Source organism: Mus pahari, chromosome 20 (assembly GCF_900095145.1).
Source record: "Mus pahari chromosome 20, PAHARI_EIJ_v1.1, whole genome shotgun sequence".
In the NCBI taxonomy this organism is placed as follows: Eukaryota; Metazoa; Chordata; class Mammalia; order Rodentia; family Muridae; genus Mus; species Mus pahari.
This window is the reverse complement of record NC_034609.1, coordinates 2,816,231-2,840,753: the sequence shown is the minus strand read 5'-3', so window position 1 is coordinate 2,840,753 and position 24,523 is coordinate 2,816,231. Positions and strand designations below refer to the sequence as shown.

The window sequence follows — 24,523 nt, the reverse complement described above, 5'->3', positions numbered from 1 at the left end:
CACCACTGTACCAAGCCTATCCCTTGGTATAGTGACTTTATGGACACATATTTTGGACTTCTGCATTAGTAATTGTTTATTGGCTTGAATAGTCACTTTTTTCTTAAATTCTGTATTCTCCTATTCCACTTGCGTGGTCATTTATGAGGGAAGCATGGGGAGGGTCCAGAGAGGCTGCATGTGTGCACATGTGTGCATATGTGTTTATTCATATGTATATGTGTGCATATATGTATGTGTTTGGGTGTGCATGCATGCATGTGTGCACATGTGTATTATGTGTATGTGCATGTGTATGTGTGAGTGTATGTAAGTGTGTTTATGTATTTGTGTGTGTAGGTACATGTGTGTATGTGGGCGTGTGTATATGAGTATGTATGTGTGTGTGCATATGAGTGTGTGAGTGTGTGTGTATGTGTGTAGGTTTTGTCAACTTTTGCTTCAGCTGTAAATGACTTTCGGTTGATGGTGTCTATATGAGTGTTCCATCTTGCAGATTCTTGTTCTTCACTTATTGTAATATTTCTTGTAATTGTACCATTTCTTTCTCTGTGCTAATTTGGAATCTAATTTTATTATTTTTTAGTTTTATAAAAAGGAAGCTCAGAGCATCAGTTTGTCACAGAGCAGAACAAAAAATGAGAGGCAAATCAGAAAACACTTGCCACAAACAAAAGAGAGGCAAAACCAGGCATTTCAAAGTGTATGTGACACAGCTGAGGGGGTGCTTACAAGGACACTCACAGAGCTGCAATGCTCGTGTGTCAGAAGGATAAATATCTAGGGGAAGAGTGGCCTAGGGCAGGAGGGAGGGAGGCGGCGGGTGTGTGTGTGGGGGGGAAGTAGACAGGTATGTAGGTGGTGGGTGAAGAATCTAGTACCAGCTTGGGAATTCTGGAGGAGCCTGGAGCCTGGCCTCTAATACAAGCCATCACATTCTCTCCAGCTTAGCCCCCTTTCTTCTTGATGAACCATTTTCCCTACCACAACACTTCTTCTTTATCGCAATTCCTTAGTCTCATTGCTAAGTGCCTCCCTGTAGATGTACATACAGTGCATATAAACATGTAAGACAAAAGTTTAGCAACCCTGCTACACAGGTTCCACTGCCTTTTGATAACTATTAACATAATCCTTTGAGCACTCTGGGCCCAGCCTTCCCATCACGGCAGGCATCTGCTTGTCCAGATGAAGAGGCTGAGTTATGGAAGGTTAGAAGGAAGTGATCCACAGCCAGCCAGCTGTCTGTGAATACAGAGCTGGAAATCAAGCACGGAGGGTCTTGCTTGAAATCTGTGCTCTTCCACTAAGCCTGGTAACCTCCGCTGCTGAGCCTTACTGACTACAATGCTCTCGTTTCTATTCTATTTTATGATTCCCCTCTTTTTATTTTTAAAATGCTGGTTGTGATCCCCAAACTAATGGGTCATAACCATTACTCTCTAATGGGTCACAATCTATAGTTTATTAAATATTAATGCTTGGGGAAATAAAGCTTATGTTTATGATGGTCCACAGTTTCTCAGAGAGCAGAAACAGGGGCTTGCAATTCTACTGTGTGGGTGAGAGTGGGGCAAAGGAGGCCTCACACACTGAGAAACAGGTAAAACAACTCCAGAGAAGGGAAAAAAAGGCTTATCTGCTACAGGAGGTGTGAGAGGCTATGGAAGGTATGCTAGGTGCCAGGCTAGGAAGGTGATGGGCAGTCACTCACTGTTTCACCCACACCTGTGAGCTGTGGTCCTCATCAATACCAAAGATGCACATATAAACAAGACATCCTTCTCTAGCCTGCCAAAGCAGGACGCAGGGAGCGGGATGCAGGGAGCAGGATGCAGGGAGCAGGATGCAGGGAGCAGGGCAATAGCGCGGTGGTGGTAGCTGCAGTGCACTATGGGAGGGGTTACACAACAGTGGAAAGTTTACCTGATAGAACTGAGCCACTTAAGAACCAAGAGGGACCAGGATACAGTCTAGGCAAGAGCCGCAGTGCACTTGGGATGGGGGATGAGAAAGACTTAGTAAGGACCCCGGGAACTCCGGAGGCAAGATGGCATCAGGAAGGAAGGTGGGCAGCACAGCTGGAATGTCAAGATCCAAGGTCAGTCCATGTACCCTACCTGGTAAACCTTGGTCAAATAACTTAATACCTCTGTACTTTCCATTCATGGTTATAAATGAATGAAACAGATTTTTTTTTTAAAAGATTTATTTATTTATTATATGTAAGTACACTGTAGCTGTCTTCAGACACTCCAGAAGAGGGAGTCAGATCTTGTTACGGATGGTTGTGAGCCACCATGTGGTTGCTGGGATTTGAACTCCGGACCTTCGGAAGAGCAGTCGGGTGCTCTTACCCACTGAGCCATCTCACCAGCCCGAAACAGATTTTTTTTTTAGGAGTAAAAGAATTAATACAGATGACATACATGATAATATCTGGAACATTTTAAGTGGTCATTATAGTTCTTATTTTAAAAAAGATTCAGAGTGAAAATGAGGGGATTTTACTAGAAAGGGTAGGCATATGCTTAAGTAAACCCACCCCGAGTTAAGGGAATACTTATTGAGCACCTACTGTATGCTTCGTATTGTTGAGGAGACTGGGGACTCACTCAGCTGGGAATAAGGCTTTGCCCCGATGCTTAGGACGGTCGGAAGAGTCATCATCTAATTCTTCCTTCCTTCATCCCCACATCCATTCTGTCACCATCCTCAATCATCCTATCCCCTTAAATTTAATCATTTAAATTGAGAACTTAATGGCCTAAATCTGAGCACTTTTTATAATGTGCTGGATAATTCTTTGTATAATTACCCACACTGGCAGGTCACTCTCAGCTCTTACTTGGTACTGCTCCAGCGTGGGACACACAATGCAGAGCAGCCGTGAGCTCAAATTAAAACGAAGCCACCTCATGTCATTTCCTTGCACAGAAATACTCCAAAAATGTTTCTAATGTATTTAGAATAAGGGCTAGGCTCCTCAGGAATTATGCAGGCCAAGTCATATCTGCTCCCTCAAAAACAGTACAAACGGAATGAGAAAAAAACACACAAAAGAAACTGAGAAAGAGTCTTTCTCATTGATCACTAAGAATTTTGGAAGATACTATAGTGATTAATTAGTTAATTAATTAATGACTCAATGCATATATAATTAATTCATTTTAATTAATTCAAGGACATTTTATTAGGTTTAATTAATTTAAGGGCCGAAGGCATCAACATTGGTGAATTTTCAAACAATAAAAGTCTTCTATACCAAAAGCTAAAGTGAAGCAAATCCTGATAAATGAAAATCATTATTGCAGGTTTCCTAAACTGTGTGACTCTTCTGACTCAGGAGCAGAAGGTGAGCAGAGCAGAGCCCTGTCACTAAGTCTTTACTCCTGGATGATGTAATGCAAGCATATTGGAAATGGCGTCTCCAGTACCCAGTCATTTCTCACCCTGCCAGTGAATCCTAGATACCTTGACCTTGCAGTGGTGGCTACTCCCTCTGGGGTAGGCTCTGTGAACTGATACTTTATTATCTAGCTTCTTATTGGTTTTGATAATTTAAATAGGAAAAACAGGTTTCTGTGGAAAATAACATAATCAAGCTTATTAAATTTAAACCTTTCTAATTTTGTATAATTTCTCTTTTTAAATTTTTAATTAGATATTTCCTTCATTTACATTTTAAATGCTATCCCAAAAAGTCCCCTATACCCTCCCCCTGCCCTGCTCCCCTATCCACCCACTCCCACTTCTTGGCCCTGGTGTTCCCCTGTACTGGGGCATATAAAGTTTGTAAGACCAAGGGGCCTCTCTTCCCAATAATGGCCCACTAGGCCATCTTCTGCTACATATGTAGCTAGAGACATGAACTCTGGGGGTACTGGTTAGTTCATATTGTTGTTCCACCTATAGGTTGCAGACCCCTTCAGCTTCTTGGGTATTTTCTCTAGCTCCTTCATTGGGGGCCCTGTGTTCCACCCAATAGCTGACTGTGAGCATCCACTTCTGTATTTGCCAGGCACTGGCATAGCCTCACACAAGACAGCTATATCAGGGTCCTTTCAGCAAAATCTTGACTGTTTGGTTCCACAGTGGATTTGTGTTCTTCCTTCTTCCTGTCAGTAACATGTACATGCTGTTTCTCCAGCATTTTTTAAAGGCATGTAACCTATATGCCTAATGCTGACACCTGAGTTAGTGGACTGTTGAGTTTTGCCTGGGTGTGTGGATCATGATGAAGAAAAGGATGTGATTTGCTACTTTTGAGTTTTCTGAGTGTGTTTAATTTTAGGATACGTGTTAATCTGAAGAAGATGGTCAAAATGTATGACTTTTGCCTAGTGGTATATAGAAAATTAATATTATTGGTTAAAGCACAAGTCTGAGGACACATATTTACACACATATCAACATACAGTATACACACATTTACAAACATGTAAATGCCTGAGTGTGGATCTTGATAATTAACCTCAAGATCATAAGAAATTAGAGTGTTTCACCCCGCCTTGTATATCCAACTGGAAGAACTAGAAGGTGGTTATATGATTACATTGGATAAACGAATGGCTGCTGGTGGAGGAGGGCTGCAGCCTATACATATAAATGAAAAATTTGTCCAACTGGCTGAAGCGCTATACCTTGCTGAGCTCATGAAGGTGTGGAAATGCGAGGCAAATTGGAGAAAAAGATGGTTCAGAAAGCAAAGGAGAAACATGAAGAGAAACTTAGAGAAATGACCCAGAAAGCCAGTGGGGAGGCCTGGCAGGGTAGGGTGTGGTGGTGGGGAGTGGAGACATCCTCTTGGAGACAAGAGGGAGGAGGAATGGGATGAGGAGCTATTGAAGGGGCAACCTGGAGGGGCATAAAGATTGGACTGTAATAAAACAATATTAAAGATAATAAAAAGGAAAAGAAAAAAGAAATTGGAGTGTTTCTAAATAATCTAATTAAAAACTGCAAAAAAATGTTGCCTCAAATTTTCTTTTCTTTATCATTTCTCATAGTTAGACATAAAATATTCTTGCTTCAAAATAAAAAAAAGAGGATAATGTTGTGCTTTTTAATCTACAGGTGGAGAATTCCATTGCACTGACCAGGAAAGACCTTGATCCAGATATTTCTGTGGAGACTCTGTATATGACAGGGCATCCTCGTGAGCCTGCAGTTTAGGTTGCTTGAATCACTGAGACGTTCCACGGTTAATATGATACCACACCCACTTTCCAATATAAAACACAGCAAATGTGTGGGCCAGGAGAATGGTAGTGCTACAATATCAATATTTTAGGGACTGGTTTTTAACCATAATAGGAATCTAAAAGGTTCCCCGTTCTAGTACCGCCAGAATACAAAATCAAAGGCAAACCTTACGTAACATGATAACACCATCATATAGCCATTCACTGGGCAACTGACTACTTCAGAAGTTTTCATTTGCCAGCTCCCTTAGAGAGCTTATTATTTTACAGTGGCGAACAGTGTTTTAAAGAGAAACAAGATGACCTCACACTGTCAGAGAGCCATGAGCAGAGCAGAGGATGACCACACCTGGAGGAGTTTGAATTCCCACAGCATGCTCTGAACTGTTAGCTCCAGGGTATGCATCTGCTTTCTACACTTGTCTAGAGCGCATGGCCACTGTGCAAACCCAGGCACCGGATTGGTTACCTGATTGGTGGGCAACTGGCAAACGTGAAAGGCACATCTTTTAGAAGGTTCTGAGATTACAGAAGAAAACTTACTCCTCAGTGCAATGGTAATTTATTTCAATTCAGTAGGAGTTACACAACTCAGAATGAAGAAGAAAGGGGCTGTAAAATAATTTCTTCTTTATGCTGTTTCCTCGTTGAACCGGAACTTTATCAGTTATCCGGACTCGCAGGCCAGTGAGTTCTGGGGACTCTCTTGTTTCTGCGCCCCCTGCCCCCCGCTGGGATTGCAGCTGCTCGGTGACACATCCAGCCTTTACCTGGGTGCTGGACTTGGAACTCCGCTCTTCCTGCTTATGCAGCAAAGCACTTTACCGACTGAGCCATGCTCACCTGTACCCTGGTTCTTGGTTTTGTTACAGCCCAAAGTTGCTGGATGTGGTAGCTTACAGTCCTCACCACCCAACTCACAAACTGATGCCTTCTTGCTGAGGCTCAAAGAAAGACACCCACAGAGAGAGCAGTGTCTCAGAGAAGTACCCACCTTCTTTGCTCACACACTGGGGTTTGGGATTTGAAACAGAAACTATTGTGGGGCAGATTAACATTATCTGTCCCCAAATGATTTTGCTCATTTGTATCTCCACATACATTGTTACAAAAACTTCAGCCAGAAAATTTTATTTGATTCTATAAATGGTATTTTTATTACTTAGCTTCTTAGAGCAATTAAGATATAATAATGAGTGACATTTTAAGTGCTTTTAGAAAAACAATATTGCATTTCGATAATATGCAGAATTAAAAACCCAAAGTGTACCAAGAGCTGTGATTCAACAATTTTTAGCAGTTAAATATTAGTTAAAACAATATCAGTAAGCCAATCAATAAAGTTGAATCATTGTGAAATGCAAATGTGATATATCTTATTTTGATAATGTAATAGTTAAGATATAGCAAAAAGGCACACTTTAAAATGAACGAGATAGAGACTGGGACAACGGCTTAGCAGCAGGAGTACTTGCTGCTCTTGCAGAGAACCCACATTTAACTCTCAGCACTCACAATGGGCTCACAACCACCTGTAACTCCAGGTTCAGGGAATTCAAAGTCGCAATGCCCTCTTTTGGTCTCCACCAGTAACTGCAAATGCATGCTCTTCCATAATCATACACAACAGAGATACGTACATTAGAAAAAAGCTGGGTGTGGTGGTGTGTGCCTTGAGAAACAGAAGCAAGTCAGTCAAGAGTTCGAAGCCACCGTCATCTTCAGAGGTGAGTTCAAGGCCAGCCTGGACTATAAATGGTTCTGTCTCAAGAACTAGGTGTTAAGACCCTACCTCTGAGGACACCACACCACGCCTGGCTTTCAAGGTATAAAGAAACCCAGAGGGAGCGGATCTGGAGGCTTCTTCCCTGCCTTCGTAATGCGAGGTGGTGCCACGCACGCTGCTGGGGAGAGGCCATCGATGGTCTTACCCAGCTGGCAACCCTGTGGTTTACACATCAACCTGTCAAGCAAATGAGTGTGACGGCAGCAGCCAGTCTCTGATGGGGAGGTAATATGCTCTGCCCTACAAGCAGGAATGTATCCCTGGTGTGCAGACTTAGCTAAAATCCCATGGCTGGGGTTGTCTTGGGCCTAAGGGGAAACTTAACATTGTTGATGAGCTAAATTATCACAGTCCCAAGCTACCTTCTAAATGGTTATGTTTATCCCTATAGACAAGCACTACTTTAATCAGAAAAGCTCCGATTATTACAGTGAGTATTAGTGGATGCAGAGGCAAATAGCTGTTCAAGGTGCTGTGGATAAGTAATAGTTGAATGTTCAACCCTAAAGAAGACATTTATGTGTTCTCTAGCTAATGGATGATGCTAACATGGCAGAAGATGGGTGAAAAGAATATAAGAGTCAGAGAAGAAAGAGGAGGAGGAGGAGGAGGAGGAGGAGGAGGAGAGCTGTAGATGCAGTCACCCATCACCTCACAGCAGCTATGGCTGCTTACAATAGGCCAACACAAGTCTAGCAACAATCAATCATGAGAGAGTTTGAGGTACAACCCTTTCCCAGTGAACTATTGGCTATGGGTGAATTCTGGGGGAGGGACAGTCATTGTCTTCAGTTGTATACCCACTGAGAAGCCGCCAGGCTCCAGTGATAGTTCCAAATCCATGGTCACACAGATGATCCTGGTTAAACTTAGCATCTCTCAAACAAAACAGTGGCAGCGGCAGCACAGACAGCAAGGAGGCCGTGAGTGTGAGAAGGATGGAGAGGATGAGAAGAACGCGTGAGTAGTGAGGGATAATGATAATTAGAATGCACATGTGCATATGCATACATGTATGATATTGTCAGAGAACAAACTCAATAAAGACTAAACAGATAGATACTCCAATTCCTTCTTCATATAGAGTTAGATAAAGCCTGGGTCTTTGCCTTTGAGCTATCTTACCCATTCCAAAGCAAAACAGGTAGCATGTAACCCACTACTGGATTTCCACAGTAACAACTGCATTCACTTGTCCTGCTTGAGTATTAGTTAAGTTGTGCTGGGGAATGGGAAAAGGCTCCTAAGGATGGGCACACTCAAAGTGACGAACTGAAAGACAAGAAGGAGCGTGAGCAATGAGAGCACACTGCAGGGATGGAGGGACTGACACAGGGACTGACACAGGCCCTGTGGTTGGAGAAGCCAGCCGAGCTGCAGCCACAGCCAGCTCCAGGCCTGCTGTGTTCACATGCATCACAGCAGCAATGCGTTAACATGCATCACAGAAGCAATGGGCTCCAGGCCTGCTGTGTTCACATGCACCACAGAAGCAATGCATTCACATGCATCACAGAAGCCATGCATTCACATGCATCACAGAAGCCATGCATTCACACGGACCACAGAAGCCATGCATTCACACGGACCACAGAAGCAATGCATTCACACACACCACAATGCATTCACATGCATCACAGAAGCCATGCATTCACATGCATCACAGAAGCCATGCATTCACATGCAGCACAGAGGCCATGCATTCACATGCATCACAGAAGCCATGCATTCACATGCATCACAGAAGCCATGCATTCACATGCATCACAGAAGCCAAGCATTCACATGCAGCACAGAGGCCATGCATTCGCATGCAGCACAGAAGCCACGGCACAGAGGAAGCACACTGGAGGAGTAGAGATGTCCGGAAGCGCAGCCTCTGCAGATGCACTGGGAGAATGTGAGACAGCATGTGCAGGGCATAAGAAAACCAAAAATACTAAAGGAGGTTTAAACCCTAGTGCCACGTGTTGATTCAGTGGAGAGGGGAACTTGATGATCCACACCTGAAGGAGGGAGCTGAGAGGGAGGGAGATGGAAGGAGCGAGCAAGCAAGAAGTACATAGACTGGAAGTGAGACCTCCCTCCCCACCCACCATGATCTATGTGCAAGTTGGCTGCTATTGGAAGCTGGACCAAATATCACAGGCTATTTGGATACCTATGGTAAGAGGGAAGAACATGAGCCTACTGTGAGATGCTAAGTGTAGTGTATATTAATCATCTTAGTGAGTACAGACAAATAGTTAAGCCTCCTAATGAAGAACACACCAGCAGAGAGGGGGATTTGAGGTAAATCTTATTCCACCCACTTGAAACTTAGATTTTTGAGCCATTGTACAGTAAACCTATGCTTGTTATTGGTGACTTACTGGTGAGATCCCTTTACTATGCCTTCCATATGTGTGTGTGTGTGTGTGTGTGTGTGTGTACATGTGTGCATGCATGCACGCGCATGCGTGTGTCATGCATGTATGCATGTATATTCCTTGAGTTTTTCACCCAGCCATCTCTGTCTTTTCTGCTTTATCCCTGGTCTCTGGCCTGCACTTCACAGCACTCAGCATTCATCCATTCCATACCAGTCTGTTGCATATAGGTCTTAATATTTCAAATACATGTTAAGGCTTTAGGATAGGATCAAGTACCTTATAGTGAAATATCACTGTCTCTCCCGGTGTGGAAAAAAAATCTCATATCAGATACAAGGTAAGTACTTGGCACCTACTTGTTGACCAATTTATCTTTTTAGAGTTGAATGGCTAATAAAACGCTTTACGTAGCAATTCCTCTGCTAATAGAATATGCACAATTCCTCTTGGCACCTGCTGGGCATTTCTGGGCGATGCTGAAGTCGTTCATCAATTTTCTCCTTTATGTGTTATTCAATTAGTTTGTCTAGGGTGCAATCTAGAATAAGCATCAATCAAAAGCATAATAGCAAGTTGTGTGTGAGCTCTCTCTATGCTAATGGTTTGCATCTGGGTCTCACAGAAAGGGCTCTTGTCCAGAGAAGTATTAGACTCTTGGACCACACTCATGGTCTACTTTAAGAATGCAATATGAAAGAAATTACTCGGTACTGTTACTGTTTTCTGTAACACAGTGATGAACTTGAAATCAATTTGGTGGAAAAAATCATATTGCTTCTATAATTAGCATAGTCTATCTTGTACACTCTTGGATTGAATAGTCTGCACCAAGCACTTTGGTGCCCAGAGTTTCTAGTTTATTGACCTTTACAAAGTGTACATTTAATTCTTAACACTTAAGTGCAACTAAGCTATTTGCATATTTAAATCATAAAGCAAATACCACTTACATATACTTCTTATAATTAATAACTGCCCTATCATACAATAATGATCATTAGTTATATACAACAGGTTACCATGGCAAGTTAATGACTTATCAATCCAAATAACATTTGATCAAACATCTCAACTGCTTTGCGTTAATAAGTAACATTAATTATTATATTTTTTAAGGTTTTGGGTCTCAAGGTAGCCCAGGAAATCCTCCAATTATTTATTTAGCAAAGAATGAACTCTGATTCTTAACTCTCCTGCTTTTGCCTTCTGGGTGTTGGGGTTAACAGGCACTATACCCCCAGTCCACATATTATAAATGTTATCGTTCTGTTCTGGAGCTAGTGAAAAGATGAACTATTTTGTTTGCCTATACAATATACACATTGAAAAAGATCAAATCCGACACAATGAAATATATTGAGACTTAAAATTTTATACAGTATCATGCAACCTGTGATAAAAATATCATTAGGTATATTTCTTGACCAAATTAGCATTAAGCAATATGCTATTGGGTTTTATTTTTGCTCTTGCTTTATGTATTTGCAGAGTCCAGTTAGTTTAGGCGCCTCTTCCATGCTCAGGGTAACTCACTGTGCATTTGTTTTCTATACACGCAGGTATACTGTTGTTTCTTAACTGTGCTATTGGATTCTTTAAAAAATATTTACATTAAAGATGACAGTGGGTATTTGTGAATTCAGTGTGATGTATGTACCCTCTAGAGATGTCCATTTTCAGTCCTTGTACCTAAAGACTAAACCTGGACATGAACAACCTTAGGCCTCTGCAGCTTTTTTTTAGGAACAGCTACTCTAGATTTAGAGACTAGTTATAATATAAATAATAGATATAATTTCTATCTATTCTTCTAACATACATGGAAGTTTTTCATACTGTCATTCATCCCACAGACTAGATTCTACTTAGTGATGAAATAGCAGATCCAGATAACTTAGAAGTAATTTTACATTTAACAATGAACTGGAATTCATTGATACCTTTAAGCGTTCTTGGACAGAGAGAACAAAATACACCACTAAGAGTTATTTTTCATTGTTTTAACTATCAAGAAAAAAAATATACATATCCTTTTCTAAAAACTCTGTTCTTCCTCACAGAGGCAACATTCCCTAAAATGGAGTTTAATAAGCTACTAATGGCTCAGACTTAACTCAATAATTGCAAATGTGCTAGTATAATATCTTGATAAATATAAGAATTTTGAGAGCCAAAAAATTAAAGACTTTGATGTGTGTAAGATCAATAGACATGAGTTATCACTATTTAATATCAGTTTTAATTTTTAAATGCCATGTTCCAGTGAAAAAGTTTACTGCACAGAAAACTGAAATTCCAAGAAAGAATCCAGACAAAAGAAACAAACTTTATATTAAAACGCCTTTAAGAGGCCACACTTACGCAGCCACCTCTTCTTTCGACAGCCCTTTGAAATTCTGCTCCAGGTAATAATCTATGTCCTCTTTCTCTTTGATCAACTGGGCCCTAAATGGAGTAGAAAGAAATAATTTAGTACTGTCTGACCAAGTTGAAAAGCTTCCAAACACAGGAGTGCTACCAGAAGAGAAGACACATCCGGTAGACGAGGCATCCGGGATAAGCGCTCTGCCCTAGCTGTAACCTTACATTTTTTTGGATCATTTCTAAATAACCTGAAAGGCAGAAGACAGGCAAGAGTATCTGCAATGAATAAAGGGTGTGTTGTACTATTGTAATGTATTGCCATAGGTCACAGGCTGCAGGCCTGTGTCTTCCAGCTCACTCATGGGTCTTGTAGTATTACGCTTGCTATTTTCTTTGGTAGAAGACCTTGAGTCAAGAACAACTGTTTGATTCAAATGTATCAAACGTTTTTATTCCAAACATTATTAAGGTTTTCCCTGGAATGCTGTTGAAAAGGTTTATTTTTCCCTAACTGTTGTATTGTTTTGTTTTTGTTTTTCAGACAGGTCTTGCTCTGCAGCTCAGGCAGGCCTTGTTACTGGCCGCCTCTGCCTCCTGAGCCCTGATCAATCACAGGTGTGCCCCATCATGTCCTACTAAAAACTTGGTTGTGTTTCTTTCTCAAACCGTGCATGAATCTCAAATTATTGAGATGCAAGATGCAAAATTTTAAAAACAGATTTTATTGAAAAATGTGTTCATGTTAACATCCTCTATATTGGTAAAACTAAACGTAGATTAAATTCCCAGAGCCCTGTGTGCATGGCACTAAACATCCCTAAATAGTCACACTTTTACTTACAGAATACTTATTAAAGAGTGATTGTAAAAAACTTTATCCTAGATAGTAACAATAAAGATATTTTCTTTAATAACATTCTTTTCAAAAAAAATCCGACTGCTCTTAGGGAAGTGACAATCAGTTGTGTTTATTGCTTATTTTAAAAAGAATATGTAACTTAATCAGGGCAAAAAGACAGACAATCAAGCTTTTTGAATTTTGTAAATATTTCAAAAATTAAAGAACATACATATGTATGTGTGCATGCACACAAATTATGCACTTATTAAAAGAGAATAAGCACTTATTCTCAGCTAAGAGTGTTTGTGTTGGCTTGGTTATACATTTCCTTTGGTCCAGGGGCTTCAGTCTTTTCAAGAAAGACTAAAAACCCAAGACAAGAACAAAGAAGTCTTGTAATCATCTGATCGTTACACTTTCCAGGAATTGACATAAATGCACACAACTAAAATAGCCAAAAGTACATATGCAAATTTTTTCTAGTCATAAGCAATATGTGTATTCCTGAAAGTCAATACACTGGCAAATGGCAACTTCAAACTATCTTGGAATCTGTAAGTATTCATAAATATAAGCGCATCAATTTCTTGTTCTGGATTTTGTGACAACTCCAGTAGCTTGGTAGCCACAGCAGCAGCAGCAGCATGGAGAAGAATTTCCAGTCGCCACAGTCATTTCACAAGCTGAATCCTGCATGTCAATCTATTCCAGTAGGAAGCATGCATCCTACTAAGAGCATAGCTCTCTAAGACAGAAGTCAGTCAGTGTTGGCGACTTTGTGAGCTAAAAGCCACATATGCTTCCATCTTAAAAGCTTCTTTATTCTTTCTGTACATATTTTTAAAATTCTTGGAACTCTATAAAAACATAAAATAATTTCATAGGAAATAAAAAAAAATGAAACAACCACCATCTTGGTAAATAAATATACTGGCTATACTTGAGTGAGTCTCAGAAAGCCTTTTAAACCAGTGAATTTGAATATTTGACTATAACGTTGTTGTTATTTCTTTTCTTTACACAACTACAGTTTTTGAGAATGCTATGATGCTGATGGCTGCAGGAACTGTACTCTGTTGGAAGCAGGGCTCCATACCTTGGGGTTTTTTTTGAAGAGCATGGTAACTTCTGCCTGGCTAAGATCGCAAGCCTTGTACGATTCATGGGAAGTGGGGGAAAGGTAGCCATTGGGGGCTGCAAAATATAAGCAGAAATGATGGTTATAAAAGGATAAATCTTCAAAGACTCCTTGAAGATAAGATAGCATTAGCAATGTTCTGTGTGTTGTCTGAGGTGAGGGTGTCGTCTCCCATCTCCTCTACTGTCTGTCTTTTGGACAACTGTCTGTCTCTACACCAGAGTGGCTTAGGAGAGAATACGTTAAATGCATTTGCTAAGAGTTCTGTTAATGGCCGTGGTTACAATGCAAGAACCAAGCCTCTTTGGAAGCTGTGGGTCTCCAGATTCTTGCTTTGCTTTCCTGTTACAACACTCAGAAATAAAGGATTCCCTTATAATGATAGACACTAAGAATGATTCTTAGTAAGGAGGCAGCTTCCCTGGGAGGCAGATAGCAAAAATATGTAATATAGCAAATTATTCCAAAATGTATTGGTTTTAAAAGTTGTTTAAAACAGCTTTCCTTCTCACACCTTGAATGTGTCAAGAATTTAGATAGGGTATAAAAGTGGTAGTTTTTCTTCGACTCTTAACGACTGCACCTCTTCTGTATGCTTAGAGGCTCAAGTATCCCCACTAGGGACAGGGCTTAGCTCCACTCATCTATCAGGTGGTAAGGGCTATCATCTGGGACCCAAACAGAGTTATTTTCTAGAACACATACATGTATTGTGGCCCCGTATCTTGGGTTTTCTCATTGTATAGCAGCCTCAGGGTTTCTCAGGGCCAGCACAGGGCTTCAAAGGCAAGTACCTTAATGAAATGTCCAGAAGTTGATCCCCTCTTAGCTCAGGGCCTCCAGGCCAGACAGTCCTGTTGTAAAAAGTCTGTCCTTATGCAAGATATGTGAATACACAGCCATCCACCTGAGGGAGATTGTCACAGTTACACTTGAAGAAGAGAATTCTGGATAAGAGAGATGATGGCAACCTTTTTTTTTTTTTTTTTTTTTTTTTTTTTAAATATCACAGATGTTAACATTGAGAACGTTATTAAAAATATATCCCCAAAGAAAGCAAGGTGGATCTTGGTACCCGAAGGACCTACAGAGAAAGCGTATCTATGGTGACAAGTTTCTCAGCTGCAAGAGTCCACCTTCTACCTAATTAGGGAGACATTAAAAAGCCAAATGTTCCTGACACCATCACTGCCAGCTTTGACTCCCTGCCTTCATCAGCGACCTGAAAGGCTGTTTCTAAGTTTCAAATCACTTGTCACCCACACTTTATACATGTATGATCTGAAGTGAAACCATCAACTCAGGTCCCAATAGTCAACAGACTATTTAGGGAACCACGACTTTGTGACAGGCATTGTCCTTGGTGCTGAAGACACACCATCCAGCAAAACAGACAAAAATCTCTGACCTCATGACATTTCCGTTGTGGGAGTGGACACTCAAAAAAGTAAACAGCAGTTACGTGAGCAAAATAGACAGAACATCATAGGGTGATAAAAGAGACTTCATAGACGAAATACAACACGAGTGCTAAGCAACAGTGGAGGACACATGAGACAAGAAGACAAAGTTAAACGTAGGGAGTCTTGAAGCTACTGTAGAAACTCTCATGTTTTCCTTATTGACATGACACTCTTTCTACTGTAGGTCTTTCAGATACCAGGATCCACCCTGGTTCCTTTGGGGTGATACAATTTCAGCTTCACTTTGAAAGGTTTGCTCTGATTCTTCTGAGATTAAGACACGGAAAGGAATGCCAGGATGCAGAAAAGCTACTGTTGAGGCATCTGTGAAATCTGGCAGGAGAGGTATGTGGGAGGAGATGTAGTCACAGCTGAGACAGAGCTGGCTACACAGTGGAGTGCTAAGATACACATGGTCCTGGGTTAGGGGAGGGGGACACCAAGACTACACAGGAAGTCTTGTGAAAGGCAGTTCGATAGGTTTGATCTCATGTTTCTAAGAATGGTTTTCACATCAGACTAAAGTATTTTTGCATAATTAAAGAGATAATTTAAATACAGATTAGTATTTTATTTCTGATACATTAGAATCTTATTACCCTGTTTATGCAGACATGATTAACTACATGAATCATAAAGGAACATATTCTATGCTTTTATATCATGTGCAGATAGCTATGTAAATGCATAGCTACACAGTTAAATTACACAGTCTGAACAGAAAGTAGGTTTTTTTTTTTCCTGCAGAATAAGCAACAGAAGTGAATGGTAATTACAAGGGATAACTTCATAATATAATAACTTTGTAACTCAAAAAGATTTTTTTTTTATGATCAAATGTTATGTCAAGTTGGTTTATCTGGATGCCCAGAATTTGTTAAATCAAAGTCTTAAACATAACATGTGTTAGAAAGTTTCGACCACCTGAGGACAATCCTCATGGATGTACTTAAAGGAACAGCAAAAGGCTTCCAAAGCCCACCTTACAGAAGCTTACACCAGAGTCCACGAAACCTTTATTGCAGAGTGTTCAGTGTTACAAAGTACAGTGGGATGAATTCAGTTGTAAGTCCCCACCTATCTACCCCTAAAGCGTTTCTAAGGAGAATAAAGACACCAAGGGCTACCACACCCTCCATTCAGCACACTCCGTGTCGCAGAGGGAACAGATCCTGAGGCTCCATTCTGCTTTCCAAGGCATTATAGGATGGTCTGTGGAGCCAAGGAGTCTGCACAGTTGTAGAGGCCTTTAAAAGACTCACCAAGGAGTTTCTCACATACCAGACAGATTCAGTTATATAAGGGCGATGGGGCAGTGTCAGGAGGTCTGATATGGCCCACATACTCCACCTTGCCACCTCTCAAAGTGGGCCTTCCTGTATGTTATACAAAAACAAGTGGGCTAACTGAATTTTTCCAGAAAATATAAGCATATAATGAAATCAAATGCAAATGATATACTTGGGAAAGAATGTGTCTCCTTTGTCACACAGATCAACTACAATTTTTTTTTTCAAATTGTAAGTCAACGTCTCCAGCATTAAAGTTTCAGCTGCCAGCTCCTTCATTTTGCTCTCCTCTGATCTGAGAGCAAGAGCAGCGGGAACACCTTTACTCTTAAATTTAGTTTAATGTAAGTATTGCAAGCCCTGCTGGCAAGCCTCAAGGCACAAACTCTGAATGAGGGGTGGTCAGAGCTGAATTATAACGTGGGGGGAAAGTTATTAACTGCATGCTGGAGAACCATCACTCGACCCATCTGCGCTGGGGAATGGAAGCTAAGCCTTGGGATGGGTGTCTAGCAGGCTCTCTCCTTGTTCTCAGCCCACATCCTACCTTGCCTATGATTGCTAAGCAAAGGTGTTTTATTTTCTGTAATCAGTGAGTGGTTGCAACTTTGTCTATTTATACAATAAAAGTGTGTAGTTTGAACTACAGGCTTCATGTGGGATTTGAAATACACTCAATACTCAGTGTGTTCCTGCACCGAATTATTTTTCTCTCTTTGATGCCTTATAAGTTTGATCTTATGTATGTTTTTATTAAGGCAGGAAGTAGCTACATTCTCACAACTAACAGCAGCAGAGGAGGACAGAAGTAGAGGAAGGAAATGCCAGTGTGTGAAGGAAGCTCTCATTCGAGGCTTGTTCTGTTGTAGAGTGGCAAAAGCCTCTTGTTCACGGTTAACGCAACTTCAGCATTTCCCCCTGATTCCCAGCCCTCGCTGCTCTAACCTAAGCTCAGCAATAAGGACTTTAGTCCATTCCTGCTGTGCACTGCCTGACCTATGGAAGCCACCCTCAACCCTTGGCCATCAGGGTCCACCCCAACTCATCCCTACAGAAAAAAGCTGCAGGCAGGCAACTGCTCAGTGAGAGACAGGGAGGGAGGGTACCTCTCAGGCTGGTACCAAAATGTACTCAGCCCCTGGAAGCCAGGCTGAAGCAGTGCACTAGGGAGGACCCAGGGGGCATTTCCCCCTCCCCTCCAATGCCAGTGAACGGGCAGTGCTACTCGTGGCTGAGGCAGAGATCAAAAGGCTGCCTGGAGCCATTCTACAGTTGGTATTCAGAAAAGATTTGGCACATCCTTTGATCTGCTGGTTGGCACTCGCATCAGCTGCAGTTACAGCCTCTGAGTTTGGCCCCCATGTACAAAGACAAATGAGAATGGAGAAGCAGGGGAGAAAGGTTTGAGAGTTCTGGGTCAGGCTGTATGTGTCCTGGGGTGGGAGTTTACATTTCTGGCCCCCAAGTGAAACTTCAAAGTGTGACCCTTCTGCCCTCTCCCCCTTGACATGTCCCCAACAGGGTCCACAAAAGGAGAGCAGATGACTGTGTCCTCCACATTGGCAGTTCAGAGAGGGACTGAGTCTTAATGACTGTATTCCCAGGTCCAGCCGCTGTGACGGTGAAAGCTGAGATGAGGGAAATGGAGTCAACAGACCCAGCAAAGAAATTATTATGCATCACTGAGAAATTCAGAATAAATATGATATCCTCACCTATGACACAGTCATTCTTATGATTCAGAACTTTTTATATAAGAGTTCTTTAGCTCCAAAAGATGAAGGGAACCACAGAATACATTTAGTAGATGATTTTTACATGATTGAAAAACAAGTTCCCATAAATAAGTTTGAAATTTTGGATACTCCTAGCATGTTGTGGTAGACAGCCTTATGGGTTGTGAAATAAATAGTAATCACACATTTCCCATCACCTGACATTTAGTAGTAATTCAATCAAAACATCAAGTAGGGAAGCCTTAGAAGGTAAGGTACATTTTATCCAACTTACACTTGCAGATAACCGATTGCTCTGGGCTCTTAGACGCCTGTCTGAAAAATCTGTAAGCAAAATGCTACAGCAAAGAAAAGAGAAAAAAATTAAAATACTTAGCAAAATAATTCCTTTGTGCTCCCCATGTCAAGAAACAAGGCTCACTCACACCAGTGGATAAATAAGTGACAGTACTGTGCACCCAGCATATATCATATATTTAAATGAACTAAAAAGTAAAATATCCCAGTTAGACACTAGGAAACTAATCACTAATTCAACAAAATGCCCCCCAAACACCTGAAACTCTAATATGGTTCAGGATCGTCAGTTCTTTCTCTGACATTTGTGAGCCTGAGCTGTTTTTAATGACAGCCCTCCTTCCCTTCTCTTTCCACCCACCTTGGAACTGGTCTGCTGTGCCTAGATAGGGTTGGTTTTTTTTGGCCGACCAAGTGGCCCAAGGGGCAAGAAGAGAGCCTTCTGCTCCTCTGGGGGAGGGGATTGATTTGGGGGAATGAGTGGAGATGGCCTTTTCTCTCCACTTACCCAAGCTGGGGCCCAAGTAATGGAGGAAGGGGTTCCTGGGAAGGAAGAGCCGCCCACTCTTCTGGGAGCTGACCAGGTCCTGTCCCCAGCCTTGCCCCACAAACCTCAGAAAAGTAGCTCTGGGACTGTGGTTCTGTGTCCCCTGACTAAGCTCCTGCAGGAGGTGGGTGCTGGGCGCTGTATTCTCATCCCAGGTTGTTGGCCTGGCTCGGTGCAGACAGGAGACGCTGAAAGCGTCTCCATGGAAACAGAGGGGCTTAGCGGACCAGATGGGGGCGTAGTTAGGCTAAAATGGGCTTTGGGATTGGTCAGCTCCAAGACTCTTCAAGCGTGGGGGCGGTGCTTGGAGAGTGGGCCTGTTAATGAATGGGCGTGGCCTGCAAGAGGATCTGGTTTCTCCAGTGAACCCGCCAGAGAAAATTCTCACAGTCTAAGGGACTTGAATGCCCCTGAGTTGTTTCCTTTAGGGTGCCGCCTTTTCTCAAGTATTTTTCAGAATTTCCATGCATTCAATTATTTCTTGTGACTATGCAATTGATCATTGTGATTACCTGTGGCCAGCACCATCTCTGGTCTACACCAGGAGGGCCTCATCTGTTCTCATGAATTCATTTTGTAGCTTTAAAGTAACTCCATTTGACCTGGGTGAATTCTCTCCCAGACTCTGCTCTCTACTGATTTTCTGCACGGGATTTTGTGAGTTCTACTTGCTGTCGTCTCACAGGTAAAGATCTCTGAGTTAGAGGTCTAGAAAACACTCTCCCGCCTGTTTGGATTTATTCTCTCCGCTTGCTGTCCCTAACCGTCTGGAAAGTCTATGACTGATCTTGTGCTGAACATGAAGTTCCTGCAAATGATAGAGAACTCAAACAAAAATAAAGGGGAAACAGTTTCCTCCAAGTGAATGGTGTGGGCTTCAGCTATTTTTTTTTTTTTTTCTCAAGGGACTTGGACCCTTCTGAAAACATTGAGAACTTAAGGGCATGCCGATCTTTACCCACATAAAATTAACCTCACTTTATTCTTTTCACTTATAGATGTCTTTACTATGAGCCCATCTTCCCTGAAAGTGTCAGCTAGATGTGTGTTTTTGTCTTTCCTTTCTCTTGTCTAATGTCCTGTAATAGCATGGGGACAAGGGTGTGGTATGTATTCACACAGGATTTAAATTAAATGAATAATCGAGTGACAGGACAGAGAGAAATTCCTCCAATTGATTCTCTCTTCCCCATCGAGAATCCAAAGTGGAGTGGGAGAAGATACAGATGGGCCACTTAAAGCTGCTACTTACCTATGACATCCAGAGTGTCTTCTGATCCGTGCTCTGAAGATGGGTGTTTAGGATAAGTTAAAACTCCCTTCAAATGCAAATTCTAATCTTCCAGTGGATGCCACCGCATCCTAACCACTTCCCATAATAGATCTCAATACAGTTTTGACGCCCCACTCTCAATCCCGATAGGAAATTTTCCCTGAGTCCTCCTGTTTTGACTCTGGTGTTTTATTGAATGTCCCCTTGCAACACTGAAGAAAGAATGTTCTAGGCAATCTGAGTTCTTTGGGGGATGACATTGTCTGACTTTTCCCTACAAACATTGATAAAATGTACACCCTTGGTACTTAGAAAGTCTCCTTTTACATTTGCCATTCCCAGAAGTCGTGATGAGGCCCTAGAAACCCATTTCCTTGTCCCTCCTGTGTAGGTGATCTCCTAAGATGATCTACGTTGTCAATGACAGTCACAAGCCTTAGTTGACTAAAACATCAAAGTCATTTCTGAATTATGCTGTGTGCTATCACAAGTCAGCCTTGGGTTCTGCTCTGTGCTACTGTCATAGCAGACCTGGGCTGAAGGGGCTGCCGCTGGGGCATGCCTAGCCTGTGGAGAGAGATGATAAAGGAGGAAAATTGCCCATTGTCTTCAAAGGCTTCATCTAGAATAAAGGCAACAGTCTTCTCTCACGTTTCCTTGGCCACAACTCACACGATCCCGCTCAACTATAAGAAACAAGGAAACTGTCTCCTTACCCTGTGTTTGAAAGAGAATCCAAACACCTGTAAATGACAGGGGAACTAGTTACAGTGGCTCTTTCCAGTGCGACCTTAGGTAGCTGAGGCTTCCCTGAAATACCGGGTCCTCCGAGAACAGGGTTTTGTGGAAGAACCCTTCAGTCAACATCTTGTATATCCTTCCTCACATTTACATAACTGGAAGCTATTACTTTACAAATACAGTTTCTTTTTTTAAATGTTTTCTTCTTCTACCATTCTGATTATGAGTATTGAGTCCCCTGAATTGAATTTTTAACCCCTAACAAATACATTTTTCATTTTCATTCTTTTACCATTTTGTTACATATTATCTGTAAAGTTTTTGAAAATATTACTTGTCAGCTCCTTACTAATTCTTTGTATATGGAAAGAATAATATGTTTTGTATCTCTAAAGCCTCTTATATTGCTTCATTAGATTTATTTTCAATGTGTGTGTGTGTGTGTGTGTGTATGTGTGTGTCTGTGTGTCTGTGTGTGTGCATGTAGAGGTAGGAGTTTAAGGGTGAGCTTGCTTTTTCTTCTTCCATTCTGTGGGCCCCAAAGTCCCCTGGGCTTTAAGATAAGTGCCTTTACCTGCTGACCATCTTGCTGGTCCAGGATCGGCTTCTAGTTGGAGGTGCTAGCCCCACAGGGCTCTGTACATGCTAAGTACACACTCTACCACTGAGCTCTGTTACCACTGTTGTTAATTCATTCTTTTTCATGAACAGAACTTCTCAGTTATCACTGAATATATCATATTTTAAGGCTATAATTGTTTTCTATAAATTGTAGTTGCCTACAGGAAAGCTTTTCTTTGTTTAATGTTGACATTTTTATATAGCCAATTATACTTGACTGCTATAGGGCTTATCAGTAGGTTCAGCTGCCCATAACAGAAATCAACAATAAGAGAAGTGGATCACCAGTCTGTTGTTCCCAGCATCTGTTTTACAACTTAACTGTCTGTTGAGGAAGTCTTCCACAACCCAGCCACAGCATCTGCATTTTATCTGGAACGAGCACACAGAAGAGCGTCATGCCAAGATGAACCACACATTACTGCTTTATCCCACCAGCAAGGGCTTCAGCCACTTCAAGCTTCAAGGACAAGTTAGGAAATGTCAGCTATATTTTCAATATCCATATGCCGAGCCTAAAAATTAGGGATCAATAGCTATGGCAAAGGAGAAAGAGTGAATGATGGGGGACTCTGGGTAGCCAAGCTCCTGATGCTGGCCATCCTAGGAACTAGCTCTGTACAATTCACCCATTTTCTGAATGGGTTTGGTTTGCCCAGAGTTTTCCCTGGCTGCACTGGACACTTCTTTTAGAGCATTACCTCTCAAGATGTGCCCACTGAGGGGACTCTGGTGAGTCCAAGCCTGAGAAAATGGCTCTGGAAGGCCTCATCCTTCTCTCCTACCCCTTCTGCCTTGCTAAAAGCCATTAGGTTACGTGCATTCCTAAAGTTAGCCACCAAGGCCCATCCCCTTATTTGGCCACTTCCTCCTCCTTAGACTGCCAAGGTCCAGCTACCAAAGTATTGATGCCAACCCACCAGAAGCTCCCTTTGGTTCATCTCATTAACATGCCAAATTAAACGTAAGCACCTCGCCGTAACCCCCTTTAACCTTTATAAACCGCCATTTGCCTCTGGGTCACCACTGTTTTATCTCTATCCAGAGGAAGTCTCCTTTGTGCTGAGAACTTGGTCCTTCGGGTGTCTCTGATCTTCTTCTTCACCCACAACACTAGAGTAAACAAGAGATCCATCCAGATGTGTCAACAGGTGCATCTGGGAGTACACATGCTTTCCTGACAGTTCATTTGGTGTTGTCTGAAACAGGTATGTAGTTTAAAGTCTGCTCCCTGCACAGTGTCTAAAGGAGAGGCAGACCAAAAGAATACAGACTAGCTGGACTGTATTGTGCTCAGATCTTTATTTCCACTGGGTCCAGTCCTCCTCCACCTCCCTCTTCACTTGCATCTGCTGAGCAGTGATGTCAGGGTTGTGATGGAAAGCTGTCCATCATAGCAGCAATGCTGTGGCCTGCTTCACCCACTTTCTTCTGCTTCTACCCAGGGGGCCTTTAAACTCTCAGAGTCATTGGCATCTTCTGCTCATTGTATGTTTTATGATATTGACTTATTTATGATATTCATAAATTTGCCGCCGAATATGGAGATGGAAGGGAGGTAGGCATCTTCATTTGTCATAAGCTTTTCTGGATCTTCCTAAGAAAGCAATTATAAGATAAAACAGGAGAATTATGGAGCAGATAAAAGGAAGTTAAAATATGGAACAAAAAACGGAAATGTAGTGGAAATGACAGAAAGGAATTGATCACTGATTCATAGTCACTAAGTCATAAATCATCTTAATGTTACAACAGTACCGTGTGACAAGACATGCAACACGAATATCTACTCAGCCCAGATAAGGAGCCCCTGACAGACAGAGGTATGAATACCACTGAAGTCCGACGCAGCGAATCAATGAATTTTATTGAGGATGCTTACAGGAATGTGGGTGAGGGATTACCTATAAGGGCAGAAATGACTCACAGACAAATGCACCACCAAAGCCCACCCCAGCATGCGTGAGAGCACTGTACAGCCTGCAGCCAGCTGGGCAGGCTGTTCGGAGTCCTTTCCAAGTGGCTCAGCTGATGTAGACCTTCTCCAGGCAGCTCAGCTAGGCTTTGCTCCCTCCAGGCAGCTAGCTGGTCTGGCTTCAGGGTCTTTGCAGCTTGGATCATCTGCGAGGGATGCTTGGAGCTTGCCTTGTTTACTCTACGGAAGAAAGGGCTTCCTGAACCTGGCCAGTCTCAAGGGTTTCCTGAGGCTTTCCTGAGTTATTTACCTTCCGGATGGAGGAGGTTTCCTGCAGGACGGAAGGTTTTTGATCTCAGAGGAAACTTCCACAACAAATAACTAAATCGACTAATTTACATTTCTAAAATATGAGTCAGATGAAACTGTTGATATAATTTATCTGCCACATACCTACCTCCTTCTCCAGCATTCACACCTTACAGCCTTGTGGAGAAACAAGATCATGGCAGAAGTCTGGTGAGTTTTAGGTATTGACCGTGGAATTTGAAGTTTGAATAGCAAAGCAAAGCAACAACAACAACAACAACAACAACAAACCTAATAATATTTGTCATGTATACCGCATCAGCAGAGGTCTCTTTAGGAGGTAATTCCTGCCCAAAAGTTACCGTGGTGACTGACTCTGGCCGCCTTATTCTGAAGTCTACCTTAGTCCCTGCAGTTCCCTGGCCCAACTTTTCAGGTTCTTAACGCTTTCTCTTAGGCAGACTCAACTATTTGGAATTGTTCAGAGAACCACGTGTTGGGTCCACATTGCTTTGTGGTTCCTGCATATATTTAAGGTAAGAATAATTTACTGTTCTCCTCCCTCCCTCCCTTCCTCCCTTCCTCCCTCCCTCCCTCCCTCCCTCCCTCCCTGCTTTCTTTCTGTCT

The 24,523-nt window shown here is 42.0% G+C and overlaps 1 protein-coding gene across 1 annotated transcript in view; it reads right to left on the bottom strand.

Moving 5' to 3' along the window:
* The window catches only part of Ttc29 (tetratricopeptide repeat domain 29), a 185,723-nt gene extending 166,517 nt beyond the window's left edge, over positions 1–19,206 (bottom strand). Inside the window, exons 1-5 of the mRNA XM_021220729.1 lie at positions 18,999–19,206; positions 18,468–18,531; positions 14,500–14,612; positions 13,664–13,761; positions 11,724–11,807 (exon numbers count right to left, since the gene is read on the bottom strand). Coding sequence (XP_021076388.1) covers positions 11,724–11,807; positions 13,664–13,755 — 176 coding nt within the window. The 5' untranslated portion in view covers positions 13,756–13,761; positions 14,500–14,612; positions 18,468–18,531; positions 18,999–19,206. The remainder of the gene's footprint in view (positions 1–11,723; positions 11,808–13,663; positions 13,762–14,499; positions 14,613–18,467; positions 18,532–18,998) is intronic.
* Between the last annotated feature and the right edge of the window lie 5,317 nt (positions 19,207–24,523).